The sequence below is a fragment of the Dermacentor variabilis genome, chromosome 4 (genome assembly GCF_050947875.1).
Source record: "Dermacentor variabilis isolate Ectoservices chromosome 4, ASM5094787v1, whole genome shotgun sequence".
NCBI classification, from domain to species: domain Eukaryota; kingdom Metazoa; phylum Arthropoda; class Arachnida; order Ixodida; family Ixodidae; genus Dermacentor; species Dermacentor variabilis.
Genome location: NC_134571.1, coordinates 220,394,241 through 220,416,808, shown reverse-complemented (window position 1 = coordinate 220,416,808; position 22,568 = coordinate 220,394,241). Strand labels below are relative to the sequence as shown.

Genomic DNA, 22,568 nt, shown 5'->3' with positions numbered 1-22,568 from the left:
CCGATTGACACAAATGGTTGGGAAAATAGAGACAAAAACCTGAAAATATGAAATATCCTAAGAATGGCAATCATATTAAATAGAAAATATGAAGTATCCTGAGAATGGTAATCACAATAAATAGTACTAGATGTGCATAAGTGCAAGCTCTTGGGCCAGTTGGTGCATCATTAAATTGAAAAAGGGGGGTAGCAGCAAAACAAAGATGCGCACACGAGGAAAATTCGTGAGATACGGATGGACGCTGGTCCGTCCCAACGTCCGTCCGTGTCTAACGCCTTTTCCTTGTGCCCGCGTCCTTTGTGTTTCGCTGGTACCCCCCTTTTTCAAGTACTAGATGTTTTTGATACTTTAGTTTACTACTCTTGTTTGTGCTGGATTGTTTTTCTGAAACACGTGGCATCCAGAGAGCATAAGAAGCTAGTAAGAAGTCAAGTTTAGCATTCTAGATTTGCGACAGGTACTTTTGTAATTTATTCGCAGTAGGGATGTTGTCTAAATATGCTTGAAAGGCTTAAATCTGCTTTGCTAACATTTACCTAAACATGCAGGTTCACATAGGTGGGAGGAGTGCACGTTGAGAAGGTTATCCTGGCACAGCTTACCATGGCCTGCCATGGTGGACCAGGAAAGTTTTCAAGGGCCTTACTTCACCATATGTTCACAGAGGAGGAGCTCGTGCGCCATTTGAGCTTTGGAATTAAGACCAAAGGGAAAAGAGGCTCTTTACCCCACCAGGGTCAACACTGTTATCAGCAAGTACCTTATATCCTTCCCGGTTGCATTTTTACAGTCACGTTTTTTTCTAAAATTAGCAACTTGCCATTGGCATAACAAACGACTTTCAAGTAGCCCATGTGTGCAGTTGTGTATTACAATAGCCTACCATTTGGAATGGCTGTTCATACAATCTTAAGTGCCTAATGCCACCACACTCACATGCTTCTAAAATTTAAAAGCTGCCTTCATTGTCAGTTTTTGGCGGCTCCACCAGATGAAATGAGCTGCATTTGCGCAGTAGCAGTGCTACTTGGCTGTCATTGCAATGAATAGTTGTCTGTGAAGTACGCTCCAAATCTAGTGGCATGGAGGACATGTTTAAGTAGCCTGAAAGTGATATTCGAATACACGAATTATGGAGAAACTATGCTCAAGTGTGGTTACTGCTCAGCTCTAGGAGCAGCACATTCACCAAATTTCAGCAATCAAAACAGCTCTCCAGGTTCCGTGATGTGAAACAGTAGTTTCTCCAATTTTAACAGACCACATTGAATTAAAGTTGCTCCTATATTGAAGGAAGTCCATGTGATGCGAGACAGCAGCCTTTCAGCAGAGGGAACATGAGTTATGTGGAAATTTTCTTTTCGTTCTTTCAATCATAAAAACAACAGGGACAGAGTTGCCAGCATCACTGTCAACAGTACTACTTTAGTGGGCGCTTACTCATTCTAAGCACCTAACGTACGACTCGTATTTATTAACGCGCGCCTTATCACTTTGTATTTGAAAATATAAAAAAAAATATTTATGTGGCTTTCCCCCGTATACTTCAATAAATTGAGAATAGGCCCTTGGTGACTACTGTATAAAGCTTCTTAGAGGCCATCCGACATCCCCAATAATCCCATTCTGAAATTGTTGGAATTCTTCCCTGCTAGCGGACCAGGCTACGTTACTTAAGTAGCTGTACTTTAGAGGCTGTACAGCAATCATTTATGCTCACTGAAGAGTACTGCGCATGTGAATAAACTTTTTGCTGCTTCATTTATGCTTTTATAAACAACTTTTCATAACATAGTATGCAATGACAGAAACTTGCCAACTTTAAGAATACTAGGATGTGAACATCATTTTACACTAATTGTGATATCAGCTGCTCATTATTCAGAAGGTATCAAATATTAGATTTGCTTCTGGCATTATTCGGTTTGGTCTCAAAAATCACTATTCGCGCATCCCTAATATTTTTATTGCATATTTGAGTTATTCAGAGTGACTTTTCGGAAAAAAAGTGGTAAATAATTGTTTTAAGCGACAATAAAGCGGCAACACCCTTTTAGTATTTGCAGTTTCACGTTTTATTTTTTTACGCAGGATAAGGTAGCATAACTTTTTTGCGTAATGAAACTTAGAAAAACTTGTTTTATAGTAAACTAGGTGAAGTGGCAACACTCCGAAACTACTGCAATGACAGACACCAAGGAGCTAAGTGAAAGATCAGTTTTGGGGAAACCCAAGGGGTGACAGCACAACAAGATTATTTTTTAGAAGTCGCAGAAGGTTGCAGCACCTACAGGGTGATGCTATGCAACACTGTTCTGAAAAGGCACATTTTTCAAAATGTTCCATCGCAGCCACAGATGTATGGCAGCGAACCTCAAGGGCTTAAAGAAGTTAGTCCTCCGCCGTATGGCTCCTGGAAGACTGAGAATTTCTTCGTATCTGTCACATTCAGCATGTGTCATGGCAATCAGATTGGTGCACAACTACAGGGAATCGTCATTATAACAGTTGTTCAATCATTGAGGCAGAAAACACTTTGCTGTAAGCAGTATTTTCTTTAAAGTAGAGACTCCTAAGCCATTATAAGGCGAGAAGCGGAGTCCGATTGCATGTGAAGTCGTGAAACCTAACTTCAAATGAACCCGCATTGAATTCTAGTGACATGACAGTAGTGTATTTGGAGCATGGAAAAGCGCAGTAAAGTGCAGCAACATTTTAGTTATGAAAGTCACAAGAAATATTTTAATTGGCATAGTTTAGTTTTCTTTAGGAACAGGAAATTTTTTTTCACCATTTTGTTTCTAAGGAAGCAAAGTTTACATCTTCGACATTGAGGATATTCATAAAGATATTTTGCAACAGTGTGTTGTTGCTCTTTTCCTTTTTTAGGCATTTGACACTTAGTGGAGTCCTGTGCCACATTGAATAAATTTAAATGGTCATGCTGTGAAGCTGTACTCGCAGAAAGTTGGACTAAAGCAAGACAAATACATACATCGATTTCGTTATAACGAGGGCATACTGTCTGCCACGCTCTTGCATGTGGAAGTTGCTTTTTAAAACTTGTCCTGGCTTTTTGTTTTTGCAGGCTTCACGTGTCGCAAGTTTCCTAGTACCAACATGCCCTATGGAAAGAACCCTGGCCTCGCTTCTCGTATGGACCAAAAGCCTTTGAAGAGCCCAAGTTGTACAGCTCAAACCAAAACACAAGTGCTGTGCTTTTGTAACTCGGCATTTTTGTGTTCGTTTATGTTTTGGTTAGTCTCCCGAAGAGCCCAATTCAAATTTCTAATACGAGCATACAAATGTGCCTTTCTATGCCTTGACATATTTATGTTAATATTACTTATGTTAATTATGCTAGTCTCCTGAGAAGCTCACATTGGATTGCTTAATCTAGAACACAAGTGTTGTGCTTTGTTATATTTCACTAGATTTTATGTTTTCGACATATTTCCAGGAAGTATACTGTTTCATTATTATATTTTTTTAAGTATCTTCAGTCATTTCATGCCAAACCACCCAGTTGTGTGAAGAACTGTTCCATTATGGCAAACCATTTCAAGTTTGCTTGATGATAAAAAAGTAGGTATGATGAGAAAATTTTTGAACAAATTTGCTTTCACATACACCTGAGTCATTCCAGGGCAACGAACCAGCATTTTTTTAGCATCATCGATATAGATGAAAAAATTTAGATGCGTTTGTTGAAGCTCCGACCTCTATTTCCCCATTTATTTTCTTTCCTAAGTATTTTCATGAATTTTGGCAAAAATTGATTGTTCTTCCCAGCTAAGCTAGAAGGCACTGATCCATGTTTCTTTTCAAAGAGAAATTGTATGATAAGAGACTGAAGTGCTGTGACTGCCAAAATTGCAAAGTTTGAATTTGTTTCTTTGAACGCAGGGAAATACAGAAGGCACAAAATAAATATAGAATCGCAGCCTAGTTGACTTGAGATAGCTGCAAAATATCTGAAGCCTTTTAGGTGCAGTTGTTCACATAAAACATAAAAAAAGTAAAGTTCGAATGTTTTGCAAAAAGCTTTATGTTGAAGGTGAACAAATTAGCTTTGGTGGCCGGCGCAAAAGTACATTTCACCTATCATTACGTAGCACTACATGTGTGCTATGCATGTGACAAGTTATGAAAAGGTATCTATCGGGATGAATTATTTTTATAATGTTCATTTGTGGATCACACATACAACATAAATATATGAAGCCTTGTCATCTAGCATGGAAAGATTGTTAATATAATTCGCCACAAAAACTACTCAGCAAACTGTGACTACCTTTTTATCATTACGAAGGCAGGTGACTCGATCGCCGCAGTCTGGACTCGTATTTTTTTTACATGAACGCGAAAATTGGTCACCACCGACATGTGACCATATCTGACTGAACACAGCACATATTGCTTTCATAGATGAGCATGTTCCGGCTCTGGAACAGTGGTAAGATGCAACATCACAAGAATTTGTTCGTACTCATGTACGTTTTCAGTTATAATTATGAAGCTGTTTTCTACTTGCATCGCCATGGGGTTCCAGGGAGCAGGACACTTCGTGCCCTACTCCCTGTATGTTGCACTTCAGGGTGACATATCCTTTAAAATGCTTTGCATAAACAATATCAGCGCTCTTTCTGGCTTTACTGTGTACATAATAGCAGATATGGTTTTGTAAACTGCATGAAACATATCTTTTAGCACTGCAGGACTCCCTCACGAATTTAACACGTATCAATATTTTATGTGCATTGACTGTATAGTTTACCCTGCCCACACCAAGCAGAAGCCTCCTTGCGTTATAGCGTGCATCTCTTGGGAATAAGATGCAGACCCCAACACCGCTTATCTACCATCTATCTGTGTTGCAGACAAAGCCAGCTTTGTCGTGTGCATTCCCAGCCGGCAAGCTTGTGCACAGATCCGACAAACGGCAGTGCTGACAAAAATTCAAAAAAGAATTTTTCACATTTAAAGATAATGCCTTCTTCTTAAACTTCACACATGTATAGCAGACATGTAGACATAGGCATAGGCATAGGCATAGTAGACACGTATCGCATATTTTTTGGACAACTACCAAAGCCGTTTTTATCTTGAACATGAAGCTGCTTGGAAAAGATTAGAAAATTACAGTTTCACTACAGGCGATAAGCTAAACCTTCAGAGCTTCAAATATTTTTTTTGCTATACTATGTAACCTGCGCTGCCAATATGTATTTAATTGCTGTCTTCTAATTTTTTTGTTACAAAAAGAATAACGCATTGCAATCTTACTCACTTTTGCCTGTGCTAAAAGCACTCTAAGTGTTCAAATATTTTAAGAATTTGCTATTTTAGCAGTCACGTCACTTCGCCGTATTTATATGCACAGCATCTGAAGGCCTCGACCAATACAATGTGCGTTTGAAAAAGAATGTTGATTGATGTCCTCTAGCTCAGCTGAGCAGGAAAGCTATACTGTCGCCAAAATTCTACACCATTTTTGATAATAATAAATAAAAGTGAGGAAGCAGTTTTGAACTCGAGTAAACATACATAACCAAACTTTATATATAGCTTTCATTGATTACGAGAAACCGTTTGATTCAGTCGAAACCTCAGCAGTCATGGAGGCATTGCGGAATCAGGGTGTAGACGAGCCGTATGCAAAAATACTGAAAGATATATATAACGGCTCCACAGCCACCGTAGTCCTCCATACAGAAAGCAACAAAATCCCAATAAAGAAAAGCGTCAGGCAGGGAGATACGATCTCTCCAATGCTATTGACAGCGTGTTTACAGGAGGTATTCAGAGACCTGGATTGGGAAGAATTGGGGATAAGAGTTAAAATACCTTAGTACCTTGCGATTCGCTGATGATATTGCCTTGCTTAGTAACTCAGGGGACCAATTGCAGTGCATGCTCACTGACCTGGAGAGGCAAAGCCGGAGGGTGGGTCTAAAAATTCATCTGCAGAAAACTAAAGTATTGTCTAACAATCTCGGAAGAGAACAGCAGTTTACGCTAGGTAGTGAGGCACTGGAAGTGGTAAGGGAATACATCTACTTAGGACAGGTAGTGACGGCGGATCCAGATCATGAGACTGAAATAATCAGAAGAATAAGAATGGGCTGGGGTGCGTTTGGCATTCATTCTCAGATCGTAAACAGCAGGTTGCCATTATCCCTCAAGAGAAAAGCTTATAACAGCTGTGTCTTACCAGTACTCGCGTACGGGGCAGAAACCTGGCGGCTTACGAAAAGGGTTCTGCTTAAATTGAGGACGACGCAACGAGCTATGGAAAGAAGAATGGTAGTTGTAACGTTAAGGGATAAGAAAAGAACAGACTGGGTGAGGGAACAAACGCGAGGTAATGATATCTTAGTTGAAATCAAGAAAATAAATGGGCATGGGCAAGACACGTAATGAGGAGGGAAGATAACCGATGGTCACTAAGAGCTACGGAATGGATTCCAAGGGAAGGGAAGCGTAGCAGAGGGCGGCAGAAAGTTAGGTGGGCGGATGAGATTAAGAAGTTTGCAGGGACAACATGGCCACAATTAGTACATGACCGGGGTAGTTGGAGAAGTATGGGAGAGGCCTTTGCCCTGCAGTGAGCGTAACCAGGCTGATGATGATGATGATGTTTTCAGCTTTATCTGTGGTGTCGAAAAAACGCTGCTCGATTCGTCATGGAATGACACACCTGCAAGTGAAACTGTGCCATTGTCATAGTTGTTCAGTAAAAACTGAATTTTATATAACTTCATAAAAATGGTTCATTTTGCTATCTAAATACATGAGTAAGAATTAATAGGTATAAGTTGGCCTAAATTTAAAGGGCAACAAAAGCTCTCCAGTAATGGCAATGATGTGCATTTCATGCTTGCATGAAACCAGATTTCTTTAAGTTTTTTCGTTATTTTTTGTGGAAGTGAACAAAATTGACATGAACTCACACCAGGAATAACTTTGTAGTATTCCAGCACGTCACTTATAGCTGTCTCTTCGTATAAAAATCAGGAGCAGTCAATATGAATAATTAGCTTGATGTGGAATGACTTGCGCAGGAACGTTACGGCAAATAACAGAACTGGATCATGCAACAGCAATGCAGCATAATAAACTTCTCCCATAGCATCACTTATTTCGAGTACAATGTTTCAAAAGTAGATAAGATTTACTGAAATTGGCACACACCATTCAACCAACAAATAAGGATTCTACAGAGTTATCCTTTTTCATTTTTACAGATTTTTTTTAAGGTTGCCTGTGCCACGTAGCATAACTCTTGTTCTTGAGCTCGATTATTCAAAGGTGGACATTACTAGCGCAAGAAAGAGAAATACATTCAACTGATTCTCACAAATTTACTAATTCACTTATAAAATTCCGGCATATGTTGCAGATTACAAGTTATAGCCACTGAGTTTGAAAGACGTTTTCACTTGGAAAATAATTTCCAGGATGACCAACCAGTTTCGAGATTTTTCCATAAATTTGAGGCAAAATACATGGGAAGTCCAGTTACTTTCGTGCTTCAGTGCATAACATTGCGTTTTGTTAAAAAATGTAAGTGCAACAACTGTGCATTTCTACAGTCAGTTTGATGGCATCTGTCTCGTTACTGGTGTCATTCTGGAAATTCATTCGAAGCGCATATACCTCGTAAAATTACCGCTACAATTCGTAAAAAATTATTAGGAAGTGAGCTTTTGTTAGCTGAATATGCGCCTTAATTTCTCATACAAGTAATGTTTGGCACTGTATCTAGAATTGTTGTAGTTGCAACAGCCACTCCTTAATAAATTCTGTGAAACTTAAAGATAACCACCCTACATATCAGTGTCTCAGTGAGTGCTATGTGCTCAAGCGAATCGTGCCATGGTTGTACTACTGGCTACCTAATAAAGAAAGCAAGTACCTTTCTTGAGTGTTCTTATTTACAGTCATGTCAGTCTGCTTGTACATTTATATATTTAGGTATTTATTAAGATTTATTTCTTTTGGAAAATGTGTTTACTTGAGGGCCATACGGACTACATCTGTCAGTATTCAATTTTTTTATAGTGTCAAGCTCCAGAAAGTTTGTACTTTGCAATAGTTTTTAAGAAGCTTCTGATGTTCTCAAACTACCAATCGTTGTACATTTACACGGATGTTTGGTTACAAATAAACACTTCACCTAGAAAAATATTTTTTTTTCTGCATCAGTTAGCACTCTTGATTTCGTAAAGGACCATTCACTGTGACAATTGAAAAAGTCGCTTAACAGTACTGGTAGCAGCTTTAAAATATGGTTTATTGCAGGCAATCTAGGAGCATACTTTTGAGCCCAGGGTGACAAAAGCCTGCAATACAAAAGTGACTGTATTTAAATTTTACCACTCACAGCTAACATATAAACGTGACATCAAAGATAAGTATTTGCAACACAACAAGGCTGAGCAGTATTTCAAGAAAACTGCAGTTTTAAACACTGCCATATGCACACAGGGGCATAAAGGGCTTTCAACATAATTGTAGTGTTGACGTTCAACACATCTGCAACAACATTTCAAAGGACTTTCAATGTTGAGACTCAACAAATCTGCAACAATTCTTCAATGGGCTTTCAACGTTGAAATGCATCATATTTTCAACAATATACCAATGATCTTTCAAATTGAAAAGCCCCAATGGTGTTTCGACAAAATGTAGCGGGACAATTATCAAAACTTGTCAACAACTTCCTCAATAATGTTTCAAGAATTCCCCAATAATCTTTCAAGGTCATTTGTTGACGTTGAACAATAACATTTCAATAACCTTTCAACAATTTTTGTAAGGGTGTTTCTAGCTGAAAGGCGAGGTCTATACGCGAGCGCCACTGCGTTGTCAAACGTGGCAGGAACGCGGTGAGATCCAGATTAAACTTGCTAGACCGTATAAAGTCTAGGTCATTGCTAGGGTTCTTGTTAAAGTCTCCCACGACTAGGAGTAGATCATCCGTTAGGTTAGTAATGGGTATGGTACTGCCTACAACACGCAAGGCCTTCTCGTGATTAGTCTGGGGAGCAATGCAAGAACTTGCACGATTATGCCACGGTCTAGACAGATACAGCACGATTCTCGTCTTCGCAAGAGATGCCAGCATGTGTATAGCAGCCTGTAGACCCTGTTTAGCATATACGGCTACACCAGCGTTGCGGCTTTGGTCTGAGCGTTTAGCTGAAGAGACTCGTTGAAACCCTGGCTTTCGGTAAAGAACAGGACATCTGTTAGCAGAAGCAGCTGGTCATTACAGATATCCACAATGTGAGCCTCCATAACGCGAACATTGAACATAGCTACGGTGCAATGGTTATCCTCGGCCGAGAGCGAAGTTCTATGTCGGACAAAGACCGTGTCTAAGGGATGCTTCTCGAGGCGTTCAAACTCTCTGCCTGCGCACGATCAACGTTGCGTACACCGTGGCAGAACTTGTAGTCTTGCTCCTTGTTAGTGAGCAAGAGTCCGTGCAAGCTAGTGGCGCGGCTAAGCGCGACGTAGACGAACTTCTGAGGGTGGCGTTTGCAGTAGTCACAGACGAGCGTGTCAAACGTTCCGCCTTCAGACGAGTGCGCGGCTCCGGCAGCGGCGCGGCCTCGGCCAACACCTCCTAAAAACTTCAGGCCTGTGCGCTGCCAGATGTCACGTGAGAAACGTCACGTCCGGTAGGCGATCGCCTCCGGTAGGCGCGCGTGAGAGAGCGAAGCAAGCGAACCCCGTACTCGGCACAGCAGTGCCCGCGCTGGACCAGCAGCAAACCGCCCGATGTTGCATGTACCGTTCTGGCGTGGTTTTGTATTTCTTACTGAGTGTGAGTTCCTGCGTGTGATCAAAGCGCGTGCTGCTGCTTAAGCCGTGAATTGCGGCTATCAGCTTGTCGTACAAGTGCCGCGTGCCGACATGCCAGGGAAACCACGACGAAGACTTGAAAATTCAAGTCTTCGCATTTACGAAGGACGACGCCCAGCGAAACAAGTGGCTGCGTGCCATACCATTCAAGGGCTACCAATATGCTGCTTCTTCAATGGTAAGCCTTCCTTTAATTGAGCTTGTTCTGTACTTTCATGTGCCCTTTTACGGTGCGCAAAGTTAATTGTCAGTGCGAACACATTGAGCGTTAGGCCTACAATTTGTTGCATCGCTGAGAGGGACGAGGCGTTGGAGGGACTCTTAGAATGCTTCCTACGCCTGACTGACGAAAATTGTCGCATTCATATTTCGCACAGAGGTGGCATAAAACATATCTTATTTTGTTACAGCGCAAGCTTGACATGGACAACAGAAGGCACATCTGACACACACAGCGCTACACACAGGCACCGCACACACATGCACAGCACAAAGCGCTATAACAAAATAAGATATGCCAAACCAGCAAATCCCTATTGCCACCTCGGTGTAAAGCAGGCAGACTTGGTGTTTGCTAGTGTTATGTCGTGTATTTGCCAAATAGTTAGAGAATAATTATCATATATAAAGGATGTCTTGCAAAGAAAAGGTCTCTAAGTAACGCCAGCTCTCGCGATTGAGTGGAGTCAAGAGCTCTCGAGGTTTTGCCTAGGCTGCTCTCGTTCTTCTGCAGTTGGGAAGAAATAGCACTACGGCTGGAGCTGTAGGGAAGTTATCTTTCAGTAGGACATCAGCATAGACGGTGCCATCTCTGATCTATTCTGTCATGCAAATACGCTGTTAATTTGCCGTATAAAATGGCTGACCACTGACTACAAAGTTCTGTGCAATGATCCGCGCGAGCATGAACCAGCTAGAGATACCATCGGTTTTCAGCGGCCCAACTGTCTCTGCTGTCGGCAGGAAAAGTAAATTAATCACGGAAGCGGATTCAAAGCTTTACTTCTCGAAACCAGACACATTGCCGCTGATTTACGCAGTTCGTGACGCTAAGCTTCCTGGCGATGCTTTCGGCTCTCGTCATTTGATCAATTAGGTGTTAAGTTAAGCAGCCGTAACATTTAGATTCGCTCTCATAGTTCATTTGCTTAATGTGCCTGTTGTACGTTCTTCCATGTTCTTCAGCGGCTATGATTTTCGCGGAATGATCATGGCGAGCTTAACGACAAGAATAATTGTGAAATAGAAGCATGCTTTTTCGACCTTTTAGCAAACGCTAACTGCGGAGCAGCTGTGTTTTCTGTCAAAATGTTCGTTCAGCCTGTGCTTGAATCTCGAAAGAATCTAATCTGCGAGTAGTAGAAAAGTACCTTGAGCTCATATACATAATATGAGTACTATCCTTCCGGAGACACTATGACATCGTTTTGTGATACAGCCAGCTGTTTTCATTTTTGCTGGTCTGTGCGCTGCACTTCCATGAGAGTTTTATTATAAAGAAGTCGGTCTATCATGACCATAGGGATAGAAAGGTTATCGAGACCACTTTTCCGGTACCACGACTGGACCCTAGTGCTGAGCCTTCAATATTCAAAGACTGCTCATACTTCTCTACACCACAGTGTTCCAAAACAAGAGAGGAGCCACACGATCAAATGTAGTGACTGGAGTCCTCCCACCTCGCAGAGACATTGGCGGATTCATTGTCGTCATATAGGATTGAAGCTGGCAGGTATCAATTCCAGACAGTAACAGAGCTGAAGGCATGTCTACAGTGATCGTCAATCTTACACGCTTACAAATCCCTGCGACACGCAGGTGTTATTACACTTCCTCACCCTGCAACCACCAGAAAGCTTTGTGCATCATGTCAGCTGTCACCGCCAGGAGATACGGATGAAATTTTTGTCTTACATGAAGAAGCGTGTGAAGTGTCTCGAGCCTCACGAGCGCATACTGACTTTGATATTTGATGAAATTTATTTGAAACCATTCTTGGATTACAAGGGTGGCAATGTTTGTGGAGTTCCCTTTAACTTGTCTGATGCTGCACGACGGCCCACATTTTTGTTGTAGAAAGTTTGGTTTCATCTCTTAAAGAGGGCGCTCACATCCTTCCTGTTAAAACCATTGACGCTGCTATGTAGCATAACGTCACCTTAAAAGTCGTGACTGGTACGGAGCGGAACAGGTACAAAGTAGAATGTATTGTTACTGACAACATTGCTATTAATAGAAAGACAATGTCAAGCTTTTGAAGTCCTCAAAAGCTGCTGTTTGTGTATCCAGATCCCTGCGACCCAACAAGACCCCTGTTGACACTGTCCACCTCTTGAAATGTGTGCGGAATAATTGGATAAACTAAAAAAATCATGGCACCAATTTCTATTGGCCGAAGTTTGAGATTGCTAGTTATACAATTGACAGTGATCATATCATGTAGACTACGTTTGAAGCACTGCGCAGAGCGCAGACTACACAAACTGGAAGAAGGGTGTTTGCTAAAGTATGGCCACCGGTTAACCTCAAAAGCTTTGACTCCGTCAAAGTTAGAGCGGCAAAATGTGCAGACTGCACTATAAGTATACAATCAACTTACTGCAGAAGGGCTTCTGGCGCACGCCAATGACATTGACAGAGGTGCAGAAACTGCGAAATTTATGAACATTATCGTTGGCTGGTGGTCAGTGGTAAATGTCACAACACTTTGCAAGGGCTTCCAAAAACGTGACCCTTTTCAAGAGCCAGGGAAAGCAATGAAATATGACGGAAGAAACCAATTTCTTGAGAAATTTACGGACTGGCTAGACATATGGATTGCACTATGTTTTGAAATGACGTTTTCATTCGTGAAACGGTTAGCGCCTTGCATCTTACGTCCTGTGGGCTTATGAAATTCTCTCGCTACTTCCTTGAGGAACTTAAGATGCCCTACGTGGTTCACGGAAAAGTTCAGGCGGATCCATTCGAGGCGATGTTCGGTCAATACAGATAAATTGCGGGCTGCCAGTACCATGTTTCTATTCGACAAGTGCACGAATGTGAGGCAAAACTTCGTATGCAAAATTCGCTGCCAGTTCTACCAACTGAAGAACTCGGGCTTCCTCAACCGAGCACGCGACAAAAGCAGAACTTTCATAAAGCGTCAGCATTGAAGTCTCAGATTCTGGCCTCGATGCTTTGTGTTCAAAAATCCCAGTGATCACATATGTAGCAGGGTGTTGTGCTCATGCTGCTTGTAAGACACTTAAATGTGAAGAATGTAAAAGAAACCTTGTAGTGGCTAGGAAAGTGGAGGAATCCTGTGATTAAAATAGCCTCATCGACGCACTTAATAGGGGTGCTCTTTGCTTCCCAGCACCAGTTGTTGTAAATGCTGTGATGTTTGGGCCTGCAGAAATAGAACAACTTCTATCTAAGGAACACTGCCTTAGGTTCTTGAAGTTAGAAGACCACTGAACTGCTCTGATATGCTTAACAAGAGAGGCCTTACCAGAATTTGAGGACTTTGACACATGCCTGAGGGGCCATAGACCGCAACCAATCATGCACCCATTGCTGCATTCAGCAGCAAACAATCTTCTAAATAACATGTGCAAAAGGAAAACGACCTTCCGTCAGCGTCATCTCATAATGCAGAACTAAAGGAAAGGAAGCTGATCGTCCTGTCCAAAAGTTAGGCTATTTTCATGGCTTTCTGCTCTTTTCTGCACTTTTGCCTGGGTAATTTGCAGTAGTTCTTGTGTTTTATGGATAATTTTATAATTGCAGTTTAATATATCGCCCGTCAGCGCGTTGCTTGTACTTCACTGTTCATGTTTGTATGTGGAGTGCTTGTTGCTTCGATTTGCTTTCGCAGTGCCATATTTTTGAAAGGAACCAAGTTCCCAATCCCAGTCGCTTGCAATTATTTTCAACAAGTATTTTTTGTGGTTAATCTGTATATTGCTCGATATTTTGTGTATTTTTTAATGAGAAGCATGATTGCTTTACTACTTGACGAATCGCGTACACACAGATGGTGGCTTGCATTGCCGACAACTGTGCGTGGCTTCATTAGCTTGAATATGTTTGTTGCGGTGACCTGTTCCTCCGTTACATGTGAGGTGCTCCAAATCTTAAATGTGTTCATGAGTAGAGTTTCGTTCTGTCTTGATATTTAAAGGTTATGTTTGCTGAACAAGTCTGTGGTTGCTACCTGGCCGTTGAATTTTTTTACCATGACGTTTTATTAAGTTTTTTCACTGTCTCTATTTCAATATTTTGTTTTTATTTATTTATGGTGCCTTTGAATGCCCTCGGCCGATGAACCGAAAATTGTTTTTTGGTAGACGACTTCAAATTTTGCTTCATACTGGAATTTTTAGCACACAGTAAACAGCCCCGTGGGAGCAACAATCTTAGAAAGATGCAGTGGGTAGTATTATGCTTTTTGCATGAAGGTGATGAGCTGCTCGTGTTGCCTCCATGATCAGGAATTCACGTGGCGCGCACCGACGAAGCAGAGGCCGGCCAAGCAACAACACGGAATCTATCACAGCAAATCTATTTTCATTCATTTAATCATCCTTATTTACCCCCATCCCATACCCTTGTATGTCCTGAGGCATTTAACCTCGCGTTAAAAAAACAATACTAAAGAAGTCGCCCCGCATTTTGTATCGTAGTTAGTCACTCACCTAGAGTCCTTCGTCGACCTTCTTTAAAGAGTGCATTGCAGCTGACCAGGCTCATAGCTTTATCACAGCAGGTTCTGCCTTTCTTTATAAATGAGCGCATGCCTATCTTTTTTTTTTCACGCCTGTATAGCGGTCACAGTCGCACTGACTACAGCGCTCGATAGAGAGGGATTAAACCATCCTAAAAAAGCGATACCAAGCGCGGAAGTGCAAGCAAGCGATGCGGCCATCTGCCTACCGGATGTGACGTCACTCGCATAGCGCGCAGGCATGAAGTCTTTAGGAGGTGTTGCCACGGCGCACCTGCGGCTAAGTGACGTCATGGTTGTCACGTGGTTTCTACTCTGTTCATCATCATCATCAGCATCATCATCAGCAGCAGCCTGTTTACGCCTACTGCAAGGCAAAGGCCTCTCCCATACTTCTCCAACAACCCCGGTCATGTACTAATTGTGGCCATGTCGTCCCTGCAAACTTCTTCATCTCATCCGCCCACCTAAATTTCTACCGCCCCCTGCTACGCTTCCCTTCCCTTGGAATCCAGTCCGTAACCCTTAATGACCATCGGTTATCTTCCCTCCTCATTAAATGTCCTGCCCATGCCCCCCCCCACATCTTTTTCTTGATTTCAACTAAGATGTCATTAACTCGCGTTTGTTCCCTCATCCAATCTGCTCTTTTCTTATCTCTTAACGTTACACCCATCATTCTTCTTTCCATAACTCGTTGCGTCGTTTTTAATTTAAGTAGAACCCTTTTCGTAAGCCTCCAGGTTTCTGCCTCCAGGTTTGACTCGGTTCAAGGTCAACATTATTTGGTGCGCGAATAACCGGCGTGAGGGCGTATGCCGCCGTGGTAGTTGCTGACGCACTGTGAAGCCAGTTCCTATAGCCGCGGCCGCTCACTTTGCCACGGTCCGAGCGCACGATTGTTTCGCTAGAAGCACGGTTGAGAGCCCTAGAATAAGACAGTGCATGATCGCAGTCACGTGTATTATATCATGTTTCATGGGCCCTCTAAACACGACGAAAAAAAATCACCACGCAGCACGTAGGTTGCCACAAAAGAAGAAAAGGATAAGTCGTTTCTGAACCATCTCTGCAACCTAATGAAACGCACTTGGCTATAATGCGAATATTAAAAATTTTGATTAGTTACCCACAGTTAATTAACTACTAAAGCGGAATATAAAAAGATATTTGGAGGAGTGCCACATGACGGTAAAGTGAGTGACCAGCCGCAGTTAACCACTATATTAAAAACCTGAGTTGAAGTTACGTGGAACACCGTGGATTTTAGTCCACGTGCCCACATGACAAGTATTAAACGAAAATGAAGCGAACAATAATATTAAAATTTACCGTAATTTTTTGCTGCTTGTAGCGTAGTTATTGGGCGCGTACATAACTATTACAATGCCGCCTCTCACTCTACTCTACAGTACTGCGAGTTCACGTCGTCCTCACCATTGTCTTCCAGGCTGCCGCAAGTGCAACTGAGACCGACGAGAGAGCGCCGTCCACACCATGGGACCCTTCAAAACTTCCTTACAAACTCACAACGATGCAGAGGTACTTTCCCGTTTTGATGTAGCAGTATTCACAAAAGGACTAAGAATGCAGAGGAAAGTGCTCTTCAGGGTGTAGTTTTTTGGGCGAATTGCTGCTGATTTTTTGAATGCGGGCGCTAAACTATGTAGACAGGCAAATCAGTATGTGTAACGTCTTCGCCTTTGCGTTAGTTAGGGTCAACAAGCAAAGGAGGAGCGGAGGCCGTGCATTCCTTGCAACACGACTCGTTAGACCATGCGTAACGAAGCCGGCCACACATTTATCCGCGCCTTTATTTACGTTGTTATCAGCAAAGCAATGGCATTTAGCACCAACCATAAAAACGCGTTTTTCCCAATTGTCAGGCGTCTGTTATATTAGGCCTGTGCAAATGCATGTGAAAGTGACTGTGGTACCATCTCTAGTTAGCGCAGGTTGCGTGGCACGTACATCGTGTACATTTATTTTCTATGTATAGTTATTCATCTCATTCTGCACGTCCAGCACACATTTTCGACAGTCTGACAGTAGAATCATAATCCATTGAGCAATAGATAAAACCAATAAAAAAATGAAGCATTGTATTGTAATCCCACTCCGGCTTGGGCCACAATGGTCTGCATGCGGTATTGTGAATGAGCGAAATAAGACACGCCGTACGCCAAGAAAAGTAAAACAAAATGAAATCTGAGTTCATTACGTGCGAAGAGTTTGACTTGATTATGTGGCATTCAGTGAAGTAGGGAACTCCACATTAGCTTTGACCACTGGCTTAGGCGCCAACCACGGGAAGGGGGAGGGGCGCCGCGGCCCGAACCCACTCCAGAAGTTTCTGGGGAAGGGTGGGACCCCGCCAGCGATGCCAGAACCTATCCACACCCCCCTACACGCACGCACACCAAAAGTGTCATTACCCGAGATTTGTCACCCACGTCAATTCCGATTTCCTTTTGACATGCCTCGACTTTCTCAATTAAAATTTCCTTGTGGCTAATAACTTGCTGCATCATTGTTCGCGCGGACGCGCATGGGTTTAATTCATACTTTCGCTTTATTTCTGCAAATCCTGACAATAGGAGGACAAGCGCATTAACAACACCAGCGGCGGTGGCCTGGTCCGTATTTTTCTACGTGATTGTTCCAAGTTTCCACGGTAAACACCATGCACATACACTATATATATATATATATATATATATATATATATATATATATATATATATATATATATATATATATATATATATATATTGTGATGCAGCAGTTATCACGACGTTTATTACGCGTGGGAGGTGAGCGAGCCTCACAAGCGATGATGAAGCAGAACGCCATATGAGCCCCACATAATGATAATCATGTACAGATGACCAAGTATAGCGTATAACTGCCCACACTAATGTCCCCTACCGCGAGAGCGGCCATTCTGGCCGCAACTCAAAGGGCCGGCAAACGCCTCGTGAAAGGCTTCATACGGGAAACGTGGACAACCTCAGCAGCGCGGCAGCGGCGGCAATTTGGATCAATAACTGGTGCCACGCGCTAGTTAACCGGAGAGGTCTGCTCCAAGACTTTGTAGGGGCCGATGAACCGAAGCTGAAACTTGTTACGCAAGCCAGGAGTACGAACTGGTGTGGTGAAACACGACGCGATGAGAGGCGTCGTAATGCTGCTTGCGGTCCTGTTGCGTGCTTCGGTGTTGATGCGGGCGACCTGGCGACAACGCAGAATGCGTGACATATATACTTCACAGGAGGTTGGGCATCGATCGACAGTTGGCGCGAAGAAAGAGACGTCGAGACAGGAAGAGGGCGAACGACCATAGACAAGGTAAAATGGCGAGTAACCGGTCGTGCGTTGAACGGCAGTATTGTACGCAAAAGTCACGAATGGCTAAATTGCGTCCCAGTTTCTGTGATCTGGTTCGATGTACATAGCTAGCATGTCTGACAACTTGTGATGAAATCGCTCTGTTAGGCAGTTGGTTTGCGGATGCTAACTGGACGTAGTCTTGTGGGTGGTTCCGGAGGCTCTGAGTACTTCGTCTATTAGTTGCGAGAGGAATGCTTTTCCACGGTCGCTAAGGAGGACGCGAGGAGCACGGTGACGTAGTATTAAGGCTTGGAGTATGAATGCAGCAACTTCAGACGCTGAGGCAGAACTCACACAAGCTGTTTCGGTGTAGCGTGTCAAGTGGTCAACGGCTGTCGCAATCCATCCTTTACCGGTGAGAGTCACAGGAAGAGGACAATACAGCTAAATGTCAACGACTTCAAATGGTTGCGGTGGAAACGGAACCAGTTGCAGTTGTCCGCTTAGTGCTTATGCAGGGAGCTTTCGACGCTGACATATGGCGCAGAAAGCGGCATACCTCGCTACACTGGCGGGCAAGCCAGGCCACTAGAAGCGACCCTTGATGCGGTCATAGGTTTATGGAAACCAAGGTAACCAGCAGTCTTGTCGTCGTGAGAAGCCTGTAGGACATAAGGACGTAGAGAGCGTGGCAGGACAGGAACGGAGCGTTGACCGTCAGGGTGATAGACATGACGATACAGGGTGCGGTTGTCAATCTTAAACTGCGTAAGCTGTCGACGAAGGCGGGCGTTAGGCGGGCGCAAAGCTCCTTCAAGGTGGTCTATGATGCCCCGACAGTAAGTGTCGGCAAGTTGATGAGATTGGAAGACTCTTTTGTCGTGTGTAGCCATCTCGTCTACAGTGGCCAACGAGAAAGCATGTGAAGAGGCTTCGTGCGAAAGCTTGTCAGGATGGTAGTTGGAGCTCCACTGCATGGCGTCGTAGCAAGTGGACAGCGAGAAGGCGCGTCTGCATCCTGGTGTTTTTTTCTGCACTTGCAGGTAATAGTAAAGTCGTATTCCTGCAGACGAAGCATCCACCGACCAAGTCGTCCAGACAAGTTCTTCAGCGTCGAAAGCCAGCGTAATGCATGATGGTCTCTTAACGATAGTGGAATGGCGGCCGTGAAGATAAGGTCGAAACTTAACTTCTGCACAGACCACACGATAGCTAGGCGTTCCTGCTCCGTGATGGTGTAATTCTTTTCGGCGTTTGTGAGAACGCGACTTCCGTACGCGACGACCCTCTCACCTAAAGTGTCGTCTCGCTGTAGGAGAATGCCACCAATGCCGTGACCACTAGCATACGTATGCAGGGGGGTAGGAGCAGCTCCATCAAAATGGCAAAGTACTGGTTGAGATGTGAGAGGGCACTTTAGATGGGCGAACGCTGATTCACATTCGGGAGACAACACAAAGGGAACATTAGAACCCAGTAATTTGGGCAGAGATGACGCTATTGAGGCGAAGTCTCGTGTGAATCGGCGAAAATAGGAAGCGAGGCCTAGGAAACTGCGCAAATCTTTGGTCTTTTCGGGACGACGGAAGTGGCGAACTGCCGAAATCTTCTCAGGATCTGGACGAATGCCGTCTTTGCTCACAATGTGACCTAATACCTTGATCGTGTTGCTCGCAAAATGACATTTTTTGGTGTTTAGCTGAAGTCCAGCGTTGGCAAGGCACGTGAGAACTTCATCCACACGTTTCAGGTGCTGAGAAAAGGTTGACGAGAAAACAACAATATCGTCCAAGTAGCACAAACAAGTCTTCCACTTCAGGCCACGAAGAACGGTGTGAATCATGCGCTCGAACGTTGCGGGCGCATTGCAGAGGCCGAAAGGCATGACATTAAACTCAGAGAGACCATCTGGTGTCGAAAACGCTGTTTTCTCTTTATCGTCCTCATGTATAGGTATCTGCCAGTAGCCGGAACGCAGATCGAGACTGGAGAAGTACTCGGCACGCTGCAGGGAATCCAAGGCATCGTCTTTCGCGGCATAGGGTATACGCCCTTGCGTGTGATATTGTTAAGTGCTCGGTAGTCGATACAAAATAGAACAGAGCCGTCTTTTTTTACGAACCAAAACAATGGGGGATGACGAAGGGCTAGCAGAAAGGCGTATTATGTCCCGCTTGTCGGTGACATTCTCGTCAATGACTTTCCTCTCGGCTAGCGATACGCGATACGGTCTAAAGCGCACGATGGATGTGCCATCTGTCTCTATGCGATGAGTCGTAATCGAAGTTTTTCCCGACAAAGATGAATGCGCGTCAAACGAAGCTTCATATTTTTGTAGCAAAGCAAGGAACTATTGTGACTGCGAAGGTGTCAGGTCGGAACAGATGGCAGCTGCAAGAGCTGAAGGAGATGCGGCCTGTCTAGTACAAGGAACCTCAGAGGAAACTGCTTTAAAGGAAACAACAGAGGTGTGTATCTTCGGATGAGGGATGAGTATCTTTTTGGATGTCGGGTTTGTAGTACAGAGAAGTGCAGATGCAGAGAGCGTGCAGGTGGTAATACGAGCACGTCGCCGCAGTCAATGACATCAGCCATGATAGTAACAATGTTTTCATGGCAAGGTGGCAGCGCGGTATCTTCTACAGCAAGCAAGTGAAGTGGTGCGTCATCTGCATGAAGTGAATAGGTCGTGACGGTCATGTGGAGAACGCGTTGCCCGCAGCAGGTGGAGGCGGAGGCCGTAGAAAGAAAATTGTATCCCAATATGAGCTGATGGGCACACAAACTTAGCACTGCAAATTGCACGTAATGCAGAAGTCCGTCGATGGAAATACGAGCAGTGCACATGGCGGTAGGTCGAAGGGCGGCCCCTTGAGCAGCGAGTAGCGTAGGCCAATCATAGGGGGTCGTAACTTTCCGGAGTCGCGAACACAATGCATGGTGAGTAACCAAAACACTAGCACCAGTGTCTATCAGAGCTGAGACTTGTACACCTTCTACTACGACCAATATCATATTGCCCTGACGCGATGGTGAAATTTCTGTCCTATCGTTCGATGCAGCTTTTCCTCCAAAAGCTGCATAATTCGGTTTTCCGGACGACGCTCAGCGAATTGAGAAGCAGGTCGAAGTGGGGACGTAGAACTGCGAAGGGGTGACGGCGAGCGGCGTATCGCACGACGATAAGTCGGAACCGTCACGGATGCTACAGTAGGCGATGGAGAGCGGGCGCGCGGTAAAGCATAAGGACGGCGTTGGTCATGCAGGCACCCTAGACGTTCGAATGTAGCTCCGGGCGAAAAGTAATCTGGTTCGTATGCGTCATATCTGCGACGCTCGTCTTGCTGGCGCTTGCGGCAAGAACGTGCTATGTGGCCACGATAGCAGCAGTAGTAGCAGATGGGACGAGGAGGACGCCATGGCGGATAGCAGGTTTGCGTAGGTGCGCTGGTAGTCATGGTAGCCATGTGGGTCGGCGTTGGTTTTTGAGGCATCGGTGGAACGATGACTGGAGTAACTGCGGCTACTTGTGTGTACGTTGGTGGGGCACGAGGGGTTAGAGGGTCCGTGTACGCTACACCAGCCATGGACGCCAATTCCTCCTTGACAACATCTCGCAGATTGGTATCCGATACACGAGAAAGCATAGGCCCTGCGGCGAAGTCAAGATACTGTAGCTCTTCACGAATTATTGCGCGGATCATTGCTCGTCACGTGGGGTCGTCGGCGGTAGTGGTTGCAGTGGTGTCTGGATGCAACCGTACTGATTCGAGTTCGTCTGGGCACTGGCAAGTAGCGACGATATCAGCGACGATAGCGGGGTTCTTGATGCGTAAGGCATTGAAAGCGACAGTTCCGATGCCTTTGAGGATATGGCGAACCTTGCCTGATTCGGTCATAGCCGTGTTCACGCGTCGACAAAGAGCAAGCACATCCTGGATGTACGACGTATAAGATTCCCCAAGTTGTTGCTTGCGAGTGCCGATCGGCTGAACGAACATCCGATGTGCCGAAGATTTGGCGCAGCTGCTGTTTGAAGGCACTCCAGTTCGTGAAATCAACCTCATGGTTGAAAAACTAAGTCTTCGCTACTCCTGTGAGATAAAAGGTGACGTGACGTAGCTTGGACGCATCGTCCCAACGATTAGCCGAACTCACTCGGTCGTAGTCGTCGAACCTATGCTCGACGTCTTCACCGCGAAGTCCAGCAAACAGATGGGGATCACGCTGGTGCCCACTGACAATCCAATACGGAGAGGCTGGGGCAGCCGAGGCCGAGATGATTGAAGTAGAAGTGCCCGTTGGGTCGTCCTGCGACACACTGACGGACAGCTGGCACAATCGGTGACCTGATCGAAGCTCCAGGAGGTTGAGCGAGGAGTCAGAGGACGGAGGAGTAAAAAGCACACTCCACGACTTGTGATTCAGCAGTTATCACCACGTTTATTACGCGTCAGAGATGCGGGACACCGACCACGCCCAAAACACGGATCACACAAGAGCGAACCGCACAAGCGATGATTAAGAAGAATGCCATATGAACCCCACATGATGATGATGAGGTAGAGATGACAAAGTATAGCTTATAAATGCCCACAATGTATATATATATATATATATATATATATATATATATATATATATATATATATAT

The 22,568-nt window shown here is 44.2% G+C and overlaps 1 protein-coding gene across 1 annotated transcript in view; it reads left to right on the top strand.

Annotated features, from left to right (window-relative positions):
* Nucleotides 1-22,568, top strand: part of LOC142578521 (uncharacterized) — a 226,168-nt gene that overhangs the window by 54,931 nt on the left and 148,669 nt on the right. Inside the window, exon 6 of the mRNA XM_075687899.1 lies at nt 16,035-16,126. Within this exon, the coding sequence (XP_075544014.1) occupies nt 16,035-16,126 (92 nt within the window). The remainder of the gene's footprint in view (nt 1-16,034; nt 16,127-22,568) is intronic.